This window comes from Struthio camelus, chromosome 3 (genome assembly GCF_040807025.1).
Source record: "Struthio camelus isolate bStrCam1 chromosome 3, bStrCam1.hap1, whole genome shotgun sequence".
NCBI lineage: Eukaryota > Metazoa > Chordata > Aves > Struthioniformes > Struthionidae > Struthio > Struthio camelus.
The window spans coordinates 90249061-90265867 of NC_090944.1; the positions used below are offsets into that span (position 1 = coordinate 90249061).

The window sequence follows — 16807 nt, forward strand, 5'->3', positions numbered from 1 at the left end:
ATTCAGATTTGAAATCAAGTGCACGTTTTTAACAGTGAGGGTAAATAACCAGTGAAACAAGTGGCTAAGGATTAAGATGGATTCTCCAGGACTGGAAATGTTGGCTGCATTTCTTTAAAATAATAGTAATAATTAATAATACCATACAGGAATTAATTCCAGGAAGTTCTATGGCCCACGCTATATAGCACGGCAGACTAGATGATCACAGTCATCCCTTCTAGACTCATAATCTATGAATCAAGTGCATTTAATATTTTCATATTTCATTTTGCAGCCTGGTGCCACTGAGTCTGCAAAATGCAATTAAAGTCATATATAAAAATGCAACCCAAATCAACAGCATTGGAAATGTGTGGGGTTCACCCCAAAATTGTCCTGATTTCATGATGCAGTTTATAGATCAGGCTTCATTTCCTAAGTATTTTCAGGGACAGTGTTATTTATGTGTAGATATGGGTGGTCTCCTAGCCAGTGCTCTAACCACTGCATTTGGGCTGAATATAGCATACTTTTGGACAGCGGTCAGCTTGGCAGTTTAAATCAGGAACAGATGTTTGGCCACAACAGCCCCTGAACAAACTAACACTCCGCAGCCCCTCTGTTCTTAATTCCAATCTGCTCTTTTTATTTAAAACAGTAACATATTAAAATAACCATCAGACCTAGAAACTAAAGCACTTAACCAAAACCCCAGAGTCTCAACAACCTGAATCTCTGGGGAGGTCAGAAATGCATATGGATGCCACTGTAGCAGCCAGGCCTGACCCTCTCCCCCCCCCCCCCCCAATTACAGCACGTGCCCTCCCTACTCACTGCGTCTAAAGTGCAGCATACGCTTGCCAAACAGAGGCCATGTCCCATTGCTCTCAAATAGCGATCCTGGGGCTCTTATTACGTGGGATGCTGCTTTGCATGCCATCTTAAGAAAATTACTTATTATTGTCCTTAGTATAAAAGTAGAAATAATGATATATTGTAAATGGGGTGGAAAAGTGTCCAGTGCTTGCCAAACCAACTAGGTTTTTATTCCAGCTAAGCAGCTCCAGTGAGGTTATGCAGCACCAGCTCTGCCATCTGACTGTGTGCCAAGTTACCTAAATTCTCTTTGCTTCAGCATCTGCAAAATGGGGCTAATGATACCAGCCTCTGGAAAGTAGATGGGTGGAAGTAAAACAGTATGTTTCAGCTATATAATGTAAATAGTTTGAATGTGAAATCCTACCTTAATGGAATCCTCATGAATTCAGCAAGCAATCATATTTCTAAAAAGACTGTGAGGTTTCTATTGCTTTATGGCTGCAAAATCTCAGTATCTGGAGGAGTTTCTGTGCTTCCCTCCCCTCCATAGTTCAGGTATTGGGAGAAATGAAAGGAAAAAAAAATGCTAATAACCTGGGAATGCCAGCCAGAAAAACTTGTTTCTGCATTGATGGGTCTCAACAGCTTTTCTGCTATCAACCCTCTACCCGACAGCTATAGCTAGGAAATCAAAATGCCAGTGTCTGTTAATGGCTGGAGTTTCCTGGAAAGCAAAAAGCTAGGAAGGCACTCACATGACGGGGTATTTGCTGAACATGCCAGCCTGCTGCGCATGATTTGCAGAGTGCCTGGGTGAAAGCAGGTATCTGGTAGATTCACTGGCTGATAAGTTGACTTATTTTGCATTCTGTGTTTATGTAAATAGGCAAGCATAAGAAATACAGAAATGGGTTGTCTGAATGACATACAGTGTTGATGTAAATATTAAAAAAGGGGGGATATATGTACAGGAAGACAGAAAATGCCTTGGCACGTCAGAATAGTTTACCGAACGTACTTCCTGTATCCAACAGTGGCTGCATCAAGATGCTTCAGAACATGGGGCAAAGGCCTTATGATGTGGGTCTCATTTAGACCTCCAATAGACTGCCTGAAGTAGCTGTTATCTGTGTTACACTGTAATTATCTCATCACTCTTAGAACTCAGTTCAATTATTAAGTCTAAAAAACCTTCATGCGGCTTGACTTCTGTGGTGTCTATTCTCAAATTCCAATGTCCAGTATGCAGGAATTATTAATGTGGCTTTGTTTTAATTCACAGACTTTTGTTTTATTTTTGTAGTTAAAAGTTTAGCAAGTCATTTAAAGTGAATATTCAGCGTTGCCTAAGTTAGTGGTGGTGTCAAGCGGGAATAGAGTTACAGCAATACTATGCTCATTCATTCAATAGGCAGGTTAAAAATGTGCTTGATAGAATAGGTGTGAGCCTGTGATGAGAACAGGTTTCCTGGGTTCTCCTCTCATCCCTTGTCTTACGACTCAGTGCAGAACTGCTGGATCGATTCTGACCAAAGCCAGAACCATTCCAGTGGTAAAAACAGTTTAATAGGTTAACAGGTTAATAGGTTTAGCAATTTCTAATTTTTGTGGTTCTGGTAACGCTGACAAAACTTGATTCTTGGCCAAACAGTGACACATATGCACTGGACAAGGTCAATAGCATGGACTTCATCATGATGCCAGTGAAGAGCGCACCTAAATATATTAATTTCTCTTTTAAAGGCAGGAGAAAACTCAGGAGTCACTCTGTCCAGGCACACACTGCTTTAAACCAAAGGCCCCCTGTTTCAAGTCACTCTGGACCAATCGTAGAAAGCCGCCAGCCTTTCATCCAAACATCTACATCTGCCCACGAAATTGCCCACAGGCTTTCTAGTAGTCAGCTGTCACTCCACAACTCGGCAACATCTGTTTTTTCTCAATCCCCTGCCGTTCCTGTTGCTGGCCAGCTGACTGTGCAGGACCAAGCTGCAGCAATGCTCAGGTCCAGTCTGGCCTCTTCCACCAGCTCAACTCTCAGCCTGCTGTTCGGCAAGAGGAGTTTTTCAAGCGCTTTGGTCATTTCTGGGCTCTCCGCTGCAGATGGAGGTAACACCAGTGACACCCAGTCATCCAGCAGTATGAATATTGCCATGGGTCCATCTGCCAGAGCAGCAAGTCAAGCAGCTCAGGTAAGGCTGAACTATAAGTAGCAGTACTCACCACGAGTTACTGTGCTGCCCTTGTAAAAGGTCTTTGAACCGTCTTCACCACGGTTTCGTTTCTTCCTTCTTACTGGTCAGAAAATAGTCATTCCTTTTCTAAAACAACATCAGGATTTTGGTATTTGTTTTGGATTTTGCATCACGATGAAAATGAGACTGTTCAATTTGTGTGCATATGATAGAGAGAGATGTATTCATAAATAATGGATAGACTGGCTGTTAGGCATGCACCTGAGCTGGCAAATTGGAGCAAAGTCCCTCTTCATTTTACTTAGATCAGGACCTTAAGTTTCCAAATTTTATACAAGCCCAGCTGATGAGTACCACCATCAGCGCACTAGGTAGTCTCTTCCTTGCTTGCCTACCCAGGACTGACTTACTTAAATTATTTGTACGAAGAAGAATGGCTCCCACTGAAAAATGCACTTATTTTCTCTTTCTGACCAGAAATTTGATCCAGGACCTGAAAGCCTTGTTGTTGAAAGGGTTACTGAAAGGAAGTCTTTAGGAAACGCTTCCCAAAGGAAATGAAAAGTCTTTAAGGAAACCTGCATGCTTGATGAATCAGCATTTTCTAACAGAAAAATATTGCACAAAAATGTCCAGCCTTCTTCCCAGTAGGCTTCCAGTTCTACTCCCATCTTCCCTGGAAAACTCAGCACACAGAGTAGTGTTATTGTTTTATTGTTTGCTTGACTGTATTTATTTAACTTTGATTGTGATCAGTTACTTTCCTGCATTGTGAAACTTTCACCTCAACACTACAGAGCAGTAACATAAGAAGGCAGCCATTAGAGATAAAGGGTGGCTGCAATTAGAGCCTGAGTGACAACATAATTAAGACTTTCACATTTCACCTATCAAAATGGGAATCAAATTGTCAGCATGGCAAAACTGTGGAGATGGGAACTCTAAAACATTTTTCTGCTAACATGACTCTGAACTGTGTAAATTTAACTAATTTTCAAAAAGTTGTCCAAACCTCAAGTGAAAAAAAAAAAAGCTCCTTAACCTGTGTATCTTTTGCTCTCAGCCCCAAAAATATTATACAGTACAGTCCACTGAAGATGAGTTTGCCATTAACTTCACACAAAACTTGCCTGAAAATTACTCATCTGGGCCCTACTCAGTCCTACTCTAATGAGCATTAATGATAGTTCTACATATACAACTGAACACATGAGATGACATGGCATAATTCCAGCTCTCAAGCATTTGCAGCCTAATTTGCAAGAATTCAGCCAGTCTGCAATATATAGGGTAGTAATGGTGAGATTCACCTCATCTAACTTTAAGCCATTTAAAATTCTGGAATGAAGTCTTAGGTTGCGGGTGTGATCTTTTTACTGAGTGGAGAGGACAATTCAGTTCATCTTTACAGCTGCCAGAAGGAAATCTTCCTCTGAAAGACTTGTTTCTCTCTGCCAATGACTGATGACCTAGATGATATGTGTAGCCTATATGGCCAAATTTAGATGAGGTGAGTCCTGGCCAAAGCAACTGCTCAGAGTCTAGGTGCGTATGTATTTGAGAGTGGTAAGAAGGAAGTGTTATACTTAAGCTGCATGCTTCTGAAAAAGCTTATATAGAAATGGACTTCTCACTGTGGGGTAACACTGAATGTAACCTTTTCAGTCTGATAATCCTATTCGGTTATGATGAAAAGGTTTCTTTGTAGGTTGAATTTAAAAGTTGGTGTATAAAGCAAGCCCCAGAGCAACTTGGTCCAACTTAAAAGATAGCCTTGCTTGGAGCAGAGCACTAGACTAGATGGCCCCCAGAAGTCCTTTTCAATGCAAATTATTCTGTGACTCTCTCTATACGTGTACATCTGTGGTATTATACCTCTATCTCCTGGTCTGCTTTTCTTTCTAAATTTGTGATTACGCTTAGTGAGACAAGTACCTTTTCATTCTTCAGAAGGCTCTGTGAAAAATGCATGTTAAGAACCCCATGCAGTTTCACAGAATGACATTCCTATATTTTTTTTAAAAAAAATTTTCACCAGTCACTTCAAAAAATAGCTGAAGTGTTAAGTTAGAAATTCCCTAAGCTAGTTGACTCTTTCTTTCTTTAAAGCAGCTCACTGAGACCTGTGAAGCAACTGATGCTACAGACTCCAGACCCCGAAGAGACACAGGCCCTGCCTGTGCCATATTCATGAGCCGGAACTTGGAGTGCAGAAGGGCTAGCCAAGAAGATATGGCCCTGGAAGACACAGCATCTCAGGAAAGCCTGTCTGAAGAGCAGTAAGGACTATTCCTAGAGCAAGGGCCACATGCTTCTAAAGACAGACAGTTAGGTCAAGGAGCTGCAGGTGGGTTTAAGTTCTTTCAAATGTAACAAGCAACCTCCAAAACTTTATTTTTCTAGCTTCTAAGCAAGAATTCTACGGCGTAGATGTTCTTCAGATAAAGGCCTTGGGTTGAAAGATGTCCTAACAAAAACAGTGCCACTTCATCTCAGGTCCTTGTAAATCCTAGAACAATGAATACAATTTATCTGACATTCCTTCTCTTCCCCCCCCCCCCCCACAGAGCTGTTGACATACTTGTGGTGGAACTTAGAAAAAAGCTTAAAAAAAAAAAAGGTAACAGTTGGAATCAAGAGTGAATGCAGTGGGAAATATTAATACAACTCAGTGAAAAGCACACAGTGAAAAGACTTCTCTTCCCTGCCATAACTAAACAGCTGATTGCATGTGAAATAACTGGCATTTGATATATAGTGTATAACAAACAGCAACTATGAACAAAAGCAATGAATACATAAAAGGACAGTACAATATGTACTGTAACAAAATAGTTAAATCTTTTTTTTTCCCAAAAGCCGACCTTTATTTTTAACATGTTATGCAGGTGCTAATTATGAACAGCAGCTTAGCATCACAGATAGATATACTGCATGCAGCCATATTGAAATATTGTGTGACAGAACCACACTACACAGATTAACAAAAGTCAGGTTTGAGAAATGAAAGTAGCCAGTGCATGGAAAGCCTTCACAAAGCATATGGTGCTCCTTATTTGCAGGGAAAGCTTTGCATCAACAGCTGCTCCTACATGTAATCTCACAGTCCTGTTTGGTTTACAGCAGTGTTTCTCAAATTCTGGGCAGTCGCCCCTTTGGGAGGTGCAAAAGGGCCCAAGGGAATCCTCCTCAAAGACACAAAGGTGTAAAGGTGGCTATTAATATTGTCTGCAAGTGTTTGCACTGGGAAGGAAACAGCTAACTACCTTTAATTGCTGGACACAGCTCAGTGTCCACAAACACTTATAGCTAGTAATTACAGAGCATTCCGATTTCCTTCCCCCCGAGGGACGGAGCTCCTGCAAATTTAATAGCTGCATGAAGACAGAGGTAGCAAAGAGGGAGGTCACACTTTCACAGAGTTTGCGGAACACTGATTTACAGGAATGCATGACTATTTTGGAGGGCAAAAGGCTACAACAAATCCTTACTGTACTATAATGTATTCATGCGCGCACACACATGCGCGTGCATTCTCCTCATTCTTTTTTTTTTAATTAAAAAATTTGCAGCTATGAGCGTCTTGCTGTTCCTCTTTACTGTAACTACCATAGATTGTTACTAATTCTCATCACAACGATGCGCAGCCAGGCTGTCTTGTCCCAATTAAGAAGAAAGATTTAACAAGAGATGCTGTAGCTAAGTCTCATTGCCTTTAGACAATGCACTGTTGCATTCTGAGCTTCCTACTGTGCCACACTTATAATATTATTATAAGTAGTAGAACTAAATAACATCTAGTGAAAATAAAATGATCTAAGTATGTTTTGTGTGGCAGCAGTTTTTGGGTTTTCTTTTCTTTTTTTGAATTATTTTTACTTGCTTTATGGAATTGAAAATTTTACTTGCTTTTCTTTCACATCAGATTGTGATAGTTTTTTTTTTGTTTTTTATAAAGCTCTGCATGAGCTAGGCAAAGCCCTGCTCATGTTCACAAAAGCAAAATTAATGTACAGCCTCTGAGATACATGGTCAACATGCATCAGAGGGTGGCTTAGGCCCTACTAGTGGTGTCTCCTGCATCCAGGTGTAGCATGAAAGAGGAACCTCAGTTCAACTGCTCGTTTCTGACCACTTTGGCAGGCATATTATCTCTCCCACCACCCTGCTAGCGGAGTGCTACGCAGTCTCCGTTACAAATGACAGATGGACATTTTACAGGCAGGTGGCAGACTCTTACTAACAGCTGTCCCACATCTGCCTAGGAGGCTTCTGCTATAGGTAATGCTCATATGCTGGTCAGATTTTACACTGCAGTCTTATTATGATAAACCATCTCCAGTTTGTCTTCCCTAAACACTGCCACGCATGGGGGGGAAGGAAAGCAGTCAGATGCAGAAAGCACTGAACCCTTCCATACTAAGTTATCCTCACTTAGGGCTCTCATTTTCAAATCTCTTAACTTGAATTTGAATTAATTTCCATCAAAATTAACTAACTTAGACCTCCAATAGCTCCATCCAAACTAAATTATACTATGAATCTAATTTAGGCAACTAAACCAGATTAGGGAATGGCTGCACAAGCTCTTCCTCTGGCAAACCACTAGGCTTAGTTACCACTGACAGAGGCCTAGCAACAACAGGAACATCTTCCACCTTCTTCTGTCAGAGGCTCTCCTGTCCCCAGGGCCTTTGTTACTGCCTCTCAGGTCTTGTCTTAGTTCAGGCCACCAGACCCTGTAGCACAACTCCTTAAAGACAGGCATGTGCCCAGCCTCCTGCTGCTCAGGGTGGTAGCCAAGGAAGGCATGTCCTAACTCCTTGTTCATGTACAGCACACAAACAGAGCAAAACAGGATTCAACCAAAGATTCAAACAGTTTATAAGACTGGGCTTCCTCTAATGTAACTAGTTACTTCTAGAATTCAGGTCACGTAGTTTGTTTTGTTTTGCTTTGAAGTTGTTATTGAAGCATGCTGCACTGGAAAAACAAAAGACTGACCACTGACAGTGTCAAATAAAATAAAAAATCCAAAACACCAAAATGACAGAATAAACCCTCTTCCAATTGTTACATTTCTTCGTAATTTTGGAGAAAGTCTGATGGTATGAAAAAGACTACTGCTATTTCTAGTGTTTTTAAATATGGGCCAGTCTTCTAGAATAAGCAAACACAATGGCTAGAAGTTATAAAAACTGGAACCAGGTAAGAGGTTGTATTGAATAAACACTGTATTTTGGATTAAAAACAACAACAACAAAGCAAACAAAAACACCCACATATCAGGTAACTACCCTATCAAACGTGAAGCAGAGATAGACCCCACCTGCTCTGTAGGTGATGGGAAATACATTTAAAGCTCCAATGCACACAAAGCTTGCAAATGGGTATTTAACCTTTAGGCAGGTCCTAATTTCAACAGTAAGACCCTCAGAACTACTCTGCATAGCTCTAAAACATATCCACGTCCATAGGAGCCCCCCTTTTCAACACTGATGTCTATGGATATGCAAAAGCTTTAGGCATACTTTGTTTATTCTTGAACGCTCTTAATAATCTGACACTTATCTCACACATAAGATCGTCTGAGTTGCAAGGTGGGCATCTGTCCATGATGCCTCAGGAACTCCATTGAGTCTTGGACTCTGCACAAAAAGCAGAGGCAACTTTTGTTTCTTTTAAGTCAGATGCTGCACTGAAAGGTTTCATGGTGGTTTGAAACCCATTGTTAAACTTGGTCCTGAATTTATTCAGCTCCAACAGTTTGCAGACATTACATCTTTGATTTGTAGCATAGATGTAACACACGAAGGATGGCCATGACTAACATGTAAGTACCTCTTACGTGCCGTTCTAGTGTGTGTCAGTTCTGACGATTCAGGTGCTACACTTGAATTTTTCAAAGCTACAATGGCTGGAGATGCCACTTACTCAGCAGCAGCTGAAGGAAGAAGCCTGCTCGATGCACATTCAGCCAATTCAGAACCTTTTTGTTTCTAAAGCCTGAAATCAGTGATACTGCCGTCTTGCTAGCAGGCTGGACTCATCCTTTGAGGAAATCAAGCACTCAACCCACAAGAGCTGTCAGTACAGGTGAGATTTTTTTCCACAGACGTGTCAGAAAGGAGAAGTCCCTACCTGGCCGCCAGATTACATCAGCATAGCCGAAAAAAATATCATGAGTGATTTTATGCTCAGTGACTGGCTCAGAGCTAGCCCTCACAACAGAACAATGAGGACCACCTACTGTACAGCAGGCTGCAGGAAGGAGTATAATAAGTACACAGTAAAACAAACAAATACATTATTTCAGGCTTCACATTAAATGCAGGATAGCTGCCCCCCACTCCCCCCCAATTTTGTTTTCCAGAACCTTTCTTCACCAATTGACTCTTGTTTACATTACTTTGTAAAAACCAAGTGCTAAATTCTTATAGGTGAAACACGGCCAGAAGATCTGGTCAACAGACTTCAGTAACATTTTACCAAAGCCAATCACAGGCTGCTGAACTGCTCCCATCCTCCAGGTATGCTGGCAAGGCCCCAGGCTGCCCTTCAGCCCAGCTGTTTCCTACCACAGCAAGTAGGAAACAGTGACAGACAGCATTTACAAAGGTCATTTCCATTCATCCCGAGGTACAAACGCTGGAGGTCCTGCTGTTCTCTCCCTTCTGAAGTGACTTACACACCTGTTACATGTGAAAACTGGAATTTCTCATTAAAAAGCCTCATTGCATTTTAATGCAATGCCATTAAAATGGCATTGCATTTAAGAGACATGCCATTGCATTTAAGAGAAATGTGAGCAAAGGACTTATCATTGTGATTCATTTTCCCTTGCCAAGACTGCCAGATAGTCTCAATATCCATCTATGACATTCTGAAATCATCAAGTTATTAGGAGTCCTTGCAATGTCAATCACAGCTTTTTTTTTTTTCCTTTATTAGAATAAAGCAAGAAACATTTGGAGCATTTGGTTCTAACCCAACTATTGACTGCTTCTCTTGCTGGGGAATTTAAGTTCAAGATTAGCTCAATTCTATGCAGCTCATTTTAGAAGATGAGAATTAGCAATAAAATTCTCCAGCATATAGTCTCATCTCATCTCCTCATCGATATATATTTTTTAACTACCCAATCTGTGCCTTTTTTAGATTCCTCTCTGGATTGGGAATTGGTATTTAATTACAGTGCTTCACTAGAGCTTGTACATCCTTAAATCTGCAAGAGAGAAATACTACTTATAATTAACTTTGCAGTAGGTCCAGTGTTAAACAGTCACCTCTCTCATTCAGCCGTCTTGTAGTTTTACAAGTCAGAACGGCCTAATGCATGATAAATAATGCAGGCCCTTTTTATGCCATGCTGTGTGTAATTTTATGTTGGAATTATAAACCTCCTTGCCAAAAATGTCCTTGATTCTCAAGCTTGGAAAGAATAATTGGTACCTCATATTCTCCCTTTTTTGCACCAATTAAAACCTGCAGGTGCACTAATGTTGTCATCTGGAATCTTGCTGGTGCATCACAGGTTATTTTCACTAAATGTGTGCTATTAGTAAAATTAGCCCATCAGGGAAATTGTGAATGCTCTGTTTGTTGTTATAGTGCTCTTAAGGCTTTCCAAATATTTTACTAGTGCAAGACCAGACAATAAATTTCTGCCTCTAAAGTAAACACAGTATGTCATAAAAACTAAATTCAGTTGGAAATACTACTTTCTCACTCACTTGATGCATATTTGAAACAGGCAAGTCATTTCTTTGGAAATGACTCAGATTTAAAGGCCAGAAATGACTGTTGTTATGATCATTTAGGATCTCCTGCTTAACACAGGCCATAAAACTGCTCTAGTTCTCTTAAAAACATTCTCTAGCTCAGAGAGAAGATGATAGACTTAAAAAAAAAAAAAAAAAAGCAACAAAAAATTGAAGACTTTTGGCAGTCTTGGGATAGGTGGCAGCAAGCAAGACCCTCTGATGTCAGTTGCAAAAATACCCTTTAATTTGAAAGGGCTGATGATTCATTCAGAATTCACAGAATCACAGAATGGTTTAAGTTGGAAGGGACCTCTGGAGATCATCTAGTCCAACCCCCCTGCTCAAGCAGCGTCCTCTAGAGCATATTGCCCAGGATCGCATCCAGACGGGTTTTGAATATCTCCAGGGAAGGACACTCCACCACCTCTCTGGGCAACCTCTTCCAGTGCTCTGTCACCTGCACAGTGAAGAAGTTTTTTCTCAGGTTTAGGTGGAACTTCCTGTGGTTCAGTTTCTGCCCATTGCCTCTTGTCCTGTTGCTGGGCACCACGGAGAAGAGGCTGGCCTCATCCTCTTGACACTCCCCCTTCAGATACTTGCACACGTTGATGAGATCCCCTCTCAATCTTCTCTTCTCCAGGCTGAACAGGCCCAGCTCTTGCAGTCTTTCTTCATAGGAGAGATGCTCCAGCCCTCTAATCATCTTGGTAGCCCTCTGCTGGACTCTCTCCAGGAGTGCCATGTCTCTCTTGTACTGGGGAGCCCAGAACTGGACACAGGACTCCAGGTGAGGCCTCCCCAGGGCTGAGTAGAGGGGCAGGATCACCTCCCTCCACCTGCTGGCAACACTCTGCCTAATGCAGCCCAGGAGACCATTGGCCTTCTTGGCCACAAGGGCACACTGCTGCCTCATGCTTAACTTGTTGTCCACCAGCACTCCCAGGTCCTTCTCGGCAGAGCTCCTTTCCAGCAGGTCAGTCCCCAGCCTGTACTGGTGCATGGGATTATTCCTGCCTAGGTGCAGGACCTTGCACTTGCCTTTGCTGAACTTCAGGAGGTTCCTCTCCGCCCACCTCTCCAGCCTCTCCAGGTCCCTCTGAATGGCAGCACAGTCTTCTGGTGTGTTAGCCTCTCCCCCCAGTTTCGTATCATCAGCAAACTTTCTGAGGGTGCACTCTGTCCCTTCCTCCAGGTCATTGATGAATACATTGAACAAGACTGGGCCCAGGACTGACCCCTGGGGGACACCACTAGCCACAGGCCTCCAACTTGACTCTGCGCCATTCACCACAACCCTCTGAGCTCGGCCATCCAGCCAGTTCTCAAGCCACCTCACCGTCCACTCATCTAGCCCACACTTCCTGAGCTTGCCTAGGAGGATGTGATGGGAGACAGTGTCCAAAGCCTTGCTGAAGTCCAGGTAGACAACATCCACTGCTCTCCCCTCATCTACCCAGCCAGTCACTCCGTCATAGAAGGCTATCAGATTGGTCAAGCATGATTTCCCTTCCTTGTACTGTGAGATAAAGGCTTAAAAGTACTCTCAGCACACTATGCAGAAATTCCCAAAACTTGTTGCTATGAATCCTTTTTTTCCCGAAGGTAAATCATTTTAGCAATCTATTATACTCTGGGACAAGTGTAGGCATCATGGCATTGTACTCAGGGCAGTATATCCACTCTTCAAAGGAAGAAATATTACATAAAATGATGCAACTCTTAACATTTCTGGCTGAATTGAATTTGGAAAACTGAATTCCAGCATCACTCCTGAAAGAAACTGCCTCCCCTACCTCTCCACAGAAGTGGCAGATATCTCCATTTTATTTATCTTGATAGGTCAGTCCTTATTTAACTCAACTGCATTCCTGCTACAACCTTGCTAAAATTTTGTCATGCACTTCAGTGTTGGAAAAAATGGGCTTTTTCTGAACAGCTGTAGTTCATTTCAGTGCTTCACTAAATGCCAACTAAATGCTATATGAAAAGAAGAAGCACTTGGTAACAACTACTTAACCATTGAAAGAACTATTCTTTTGCAGCACCTTTTACAGCTGAAGAGCCTTAACTTCTCCCTGTAAAACAGAAGGAGATACATTAACATCCCACACTTCAGAGCAGAGAGGCTCCTGTTCAGAAGTCTATGGCACATAGCCCTGAAAAAAAAAAAAAAAGTGCTTTGGTCCCAATTCTTCCACCTCTAACAAGGTGCCTCAGTGGTGCTTTGGATTTCAAAAAAAAAAAAAAAAACCACACACCCACTATAGGAATGTCCAGGCTTTATGGTTTAGATATCTGTATTTCAGAAACATCTAGATTATTTATAGCTTCTGTTTAAGTCTCCTTTCTGAATGAGGTTTTGGTTCTCTTCCAATAGCTGTATTTCAAATAAAGTCATAGTTGTCAGTGTCCTCTCCCTGTTCAGCAAATTAAAGCGAAGGAATGAAAGAATCAGCTAATAATTTATATGGTCATACAATTCTGGAGTGTATATATATATTTTTTTTTAATAAAGGTCTCACTTCTTCAGCTTTATACTTTAATAAAATATCTCTGGATAAAGTAGGAGCAAGTTGTTCCCCAAACAAAACGTTCTTCCACCCTGCCTCACCTCCAAATTCAGTAGGAGAAGGAATTTTCATTACACTTTTCAATGTGTTTGAGAGATTGATGCATTCACACCCTCTTTAGAAGGCATACTTTTAACATTATTACTTCTGTACATGTAAAGTTGCAGATGCAAACTCCTACTTAAAGTTTGTGCACATATAAAATGGAGCCCACACAAAGGCATATGGCTGACTGCAAAAATCTGTGCATCTCATGACCATGAAATGAACTACACAAATCTGATGTTAATACAGCACGTGGTGGGAGGAGGTGCCCAGGTAAAATGGTTAAGACTGATCACAGAACTACCTAATACCAGTACTGTACGTAGCAGGGCACAGTGAATTCCCACTGAGTTGTGCATGAAGGATGAAAACCAAACGGGAGGAAAGAGCACAAAAGACAAACCAACTTTGCGCCAAAGGTCAAAAGCATTAATACCAACTATACAACTGGAATATTATGACTACTGAAGACACCTACCTCAGCACACAAGACTTGAGCTCCTTATTTCTCTTAGTCCCAAAGAACGCTATTTACTTAGGCTAAGGAGCCCCTGGTTTCACAGAATCACAGAATCGTTTAGGTTGGAAGGGACCTCTGGAGATCATCTAGTCCAACCTCCCTGTTCAAGCAGGGTCACCTAGAGCATATTGCCCAGAAGTTTTTCCTCAGGTTCAGATGGAACTTCCTGTGGTTCAGTTTCTGCCCATTGCCTCTTGTCCTGTTGCTGGGCACCACGGAGAAGAGGCTGGCCTCATCCTCTTGACACTCCCCCTTCAGATACTTGTACACGTTGATGAGATCCCCTCTCAATCTTCTCTTCTCCAGGCTGAACAGGCCCAGCTCTTGCAGTCTTTCTTCATAGGAGAGATGCTCCAGCCCTCTAATCATCTTGGTAGCCCTCCGCTGGACTCTCTCCAGGAGTGCCATGTCTCTCTTGTACTGGGGAGCCCAGAACTGGACACAGGACTCCAGGTGAGGCCTCCCCAGGGCTGAGGAGAGGGGCAGGATCACCTCCCTCCACCTGCTGGCAACACTCTGCCTCATGCAGCCCAGGAGACCATTGGCCTTCTTGGCCACAAGGGCACACTGCTGCCTCATGCTTAACTTGTTGTCCACCAGCACTCCCAGGTCCTTCTCGGCAGAGCTCCTTTCCAGCAGGTCAGTCCCCAGCCTGTACTGGTGCATGGGATTATTCCTGCCTAGGTGCAGGACCTTGCACTTGCCTTTGCTGAACTTCAGGAGGTTCCTCTCCGCCCACCTCTCCAGCCTCTCCAGGTCCCTCTGAATGGCAGCACAGTCTTCTGGTGTGTTAGCCTCTCCCCCCAGTTTCGTATCATCAGCAAACTTGCTGAGGGTGCGCTCTGTCCCTTCCTCCAGGTCATTGATGAATACATTGAACAAGACTGGACCCAGGACTGACCCCTGGGGGACACCACTAGCCACAGGCCTCCAACTTGACTCTGCGCCATTCACCACAACCCTCTGAGCTCGGCCATCCAGCCAGTTCTCAAGCCACCTCACCGTCCACTCATCTAGCCCACACTTCCTGAGCTTGCCTAGGAGGATGTGATGGGAGACAGTGTCCAAAGCCTTGCTGAAGTCCAGGTAGACAACATCCACTGCTCTGCCCTCATCTACCCAGCCAGTCATTCCGTCATAGAAGGCTATCAGGTTGGTCAAGCATGATTTCCCTTTGGTGAATCCATGCTGACTACTCCTGATCACCTTCTTGTCCTCCAGATGCTTAGTGATGACCTTCAGGAGGAGCTGTTCCATCACCTTTCCAGGGATGGAGGTGAGGCTGGCAGGCCTGTAGTTTCCTGGCTCCTCCTTCTTGCCCTTTTTGAAGACTGGCCTGACGCTGGCTTTCTTCCAGCCCTCAGGCACCTCTCCTGATCTCCAGGACCTTTCCAAGATGATGGGGAGTGGCCTAGCGATAACATCCGCCAGCTCCCTCAGCACTCGTGGGTGCATCCCATCGGGGCCCATGGATTTATGGATGTCAAGTTTAGACAAAAGATCTCTAACCTGATCCTCCTCCACCAAGGGAGAGTCTTCCTTTCTCCAGACTTCCTCTCTTTTCTCCAAGGTCTGGAATTCCTGAGGACTGGCCTTAGCAGTGAAGACTGAAACAAAGGCAGCATTCAATAACTCTGCCTTCTCTGTATCTTTTGTCACCAGGGCACCTGCCCCATTCAGCAGCAGGCCCACGTTTTCCCTAGTCTTCCTCTTGCTATTGATGTATTTGAAGAAGGCCTTCTTGTTGTCCTTGACATCCCTTGCCAGATTTAATTCCAACTGGGCCTTAGCCTTTCTTGTCGCATCCCTGCACGCTCTGACAATGTCCCTGTATTCCTCCCAAGTGGCCTGTCCCCTTTTCCACATTCTGTACACTTCCTTCTTCTGCTGGAGTTTGGCCAGGAGTTCCTTGCTCATCCATGCAGGTCTCCTGCCCGCTTTGCTCGACTTCTTACTCAGAGGGATGCACTGATCCTGAGCCTGGAGGAAGTGACGCTTGAATATTAACCAGCTCTCTTGGACCCCTCTTCCTTCTAGGGCCCTACCCCAGGAGATTCCCCTAAGTAGGTCCCTGAAGAGGCCAAAGTCAGCTCTCCTGAAGTCCAGCGTTGCAATCCTACTCATTGCCCTGCTCCCTCCTCGTAGGATCCTGAACTCCACCATCTCATGGTCACTGCAGCCAAGGCTGCCCCCAACCTTCACATCTCCAACTAGACCTTCTTTGTTCGTTAGTACAAGGTCTAGCATTGCACCTCTCCTCGTTGGCGTCTCCACCACCTGAGTCAAGAAATTATCATCAATCCTCTGCAGGAACCTCTTTGACTGTTTGTGCCTAGCTGTGCTGTCTTCTCAACAGATGTCAGGGTGGTTGAAGTCTCCCATGAGAACCAGGGCCTGTGATCGTGAGGCTACTTCCAGCTGTCTGTAGAAGGCCTCATCTATGGCTTCCTCCTGATCAGGTGGCCTGTAGTAGACCCCCACAACAGTGTCACCCATGTTACCCTGCCCTTTAATCCTTACCCATAGGCTCTCAACTTGCTCTTCATCCACCCCGAGGCAGAGCTCCATACATTCTAGCTGCTCCCTCACATAAAGAGCAACTCCACCACCTCGCCTTCCTGGCCTGTCTTTCCTAAAAAGCACATAGCCATCCATGACCGCATCCCAGTCATGTGAACTATCCCACCATGTCTCTGCAACCGCAATGAGATCATGGCCCTGCGACCGCACACAGATCTCTAACTCTTCCTGCTTATTCCCCATGCTGCGTGCATTGGTATACAGGCATTTCAGAGAGCCAGTCAAGCACGCAGGCTTCCCAGGAGAGGTGCAAGAGGAGCCTCCATAGCCACGTTGCATGCTGTCTCCCCTGGTTGTATGCACCCGCTGGAGGCATCCTGACTTGAGCGGTGT

General features: G+C 43.6%; 1 protein-coding gene across 5 annotated transcripts in view; it reads left to right on the top strand.

Moving 5' to 3' along the window:
• Positions 1-12830, top strand: part of PCNX2 (pecanex 2) — a 171814-nt gene extending 158984 nt beyond the window's left edge. For 4 of the 5 annotated variants that reach the window (XM_068939009.1, XM_068939012.1, XM_068939013.1 and 1 more), the window contains 2 exons: positions 2545-2993; positions 5106-12830. In XM_068939009.1, coding sequence (XP_068795110.1) covers positions 2545-2993; positions 5106-5279 — 623 coding nt within the window. In that variant the 3' untranslated portion in view covers positions 5280-12830. The remainder of the gene's footprint in view (positions 1-2544; positions 2994-5105) is intronic. The other variant, XM_068939011.1, reaches the window with a different exon arrangement.
• The last annotated feature ends 3977 nt before the right edge of the window (positions 12831-16807 follow it).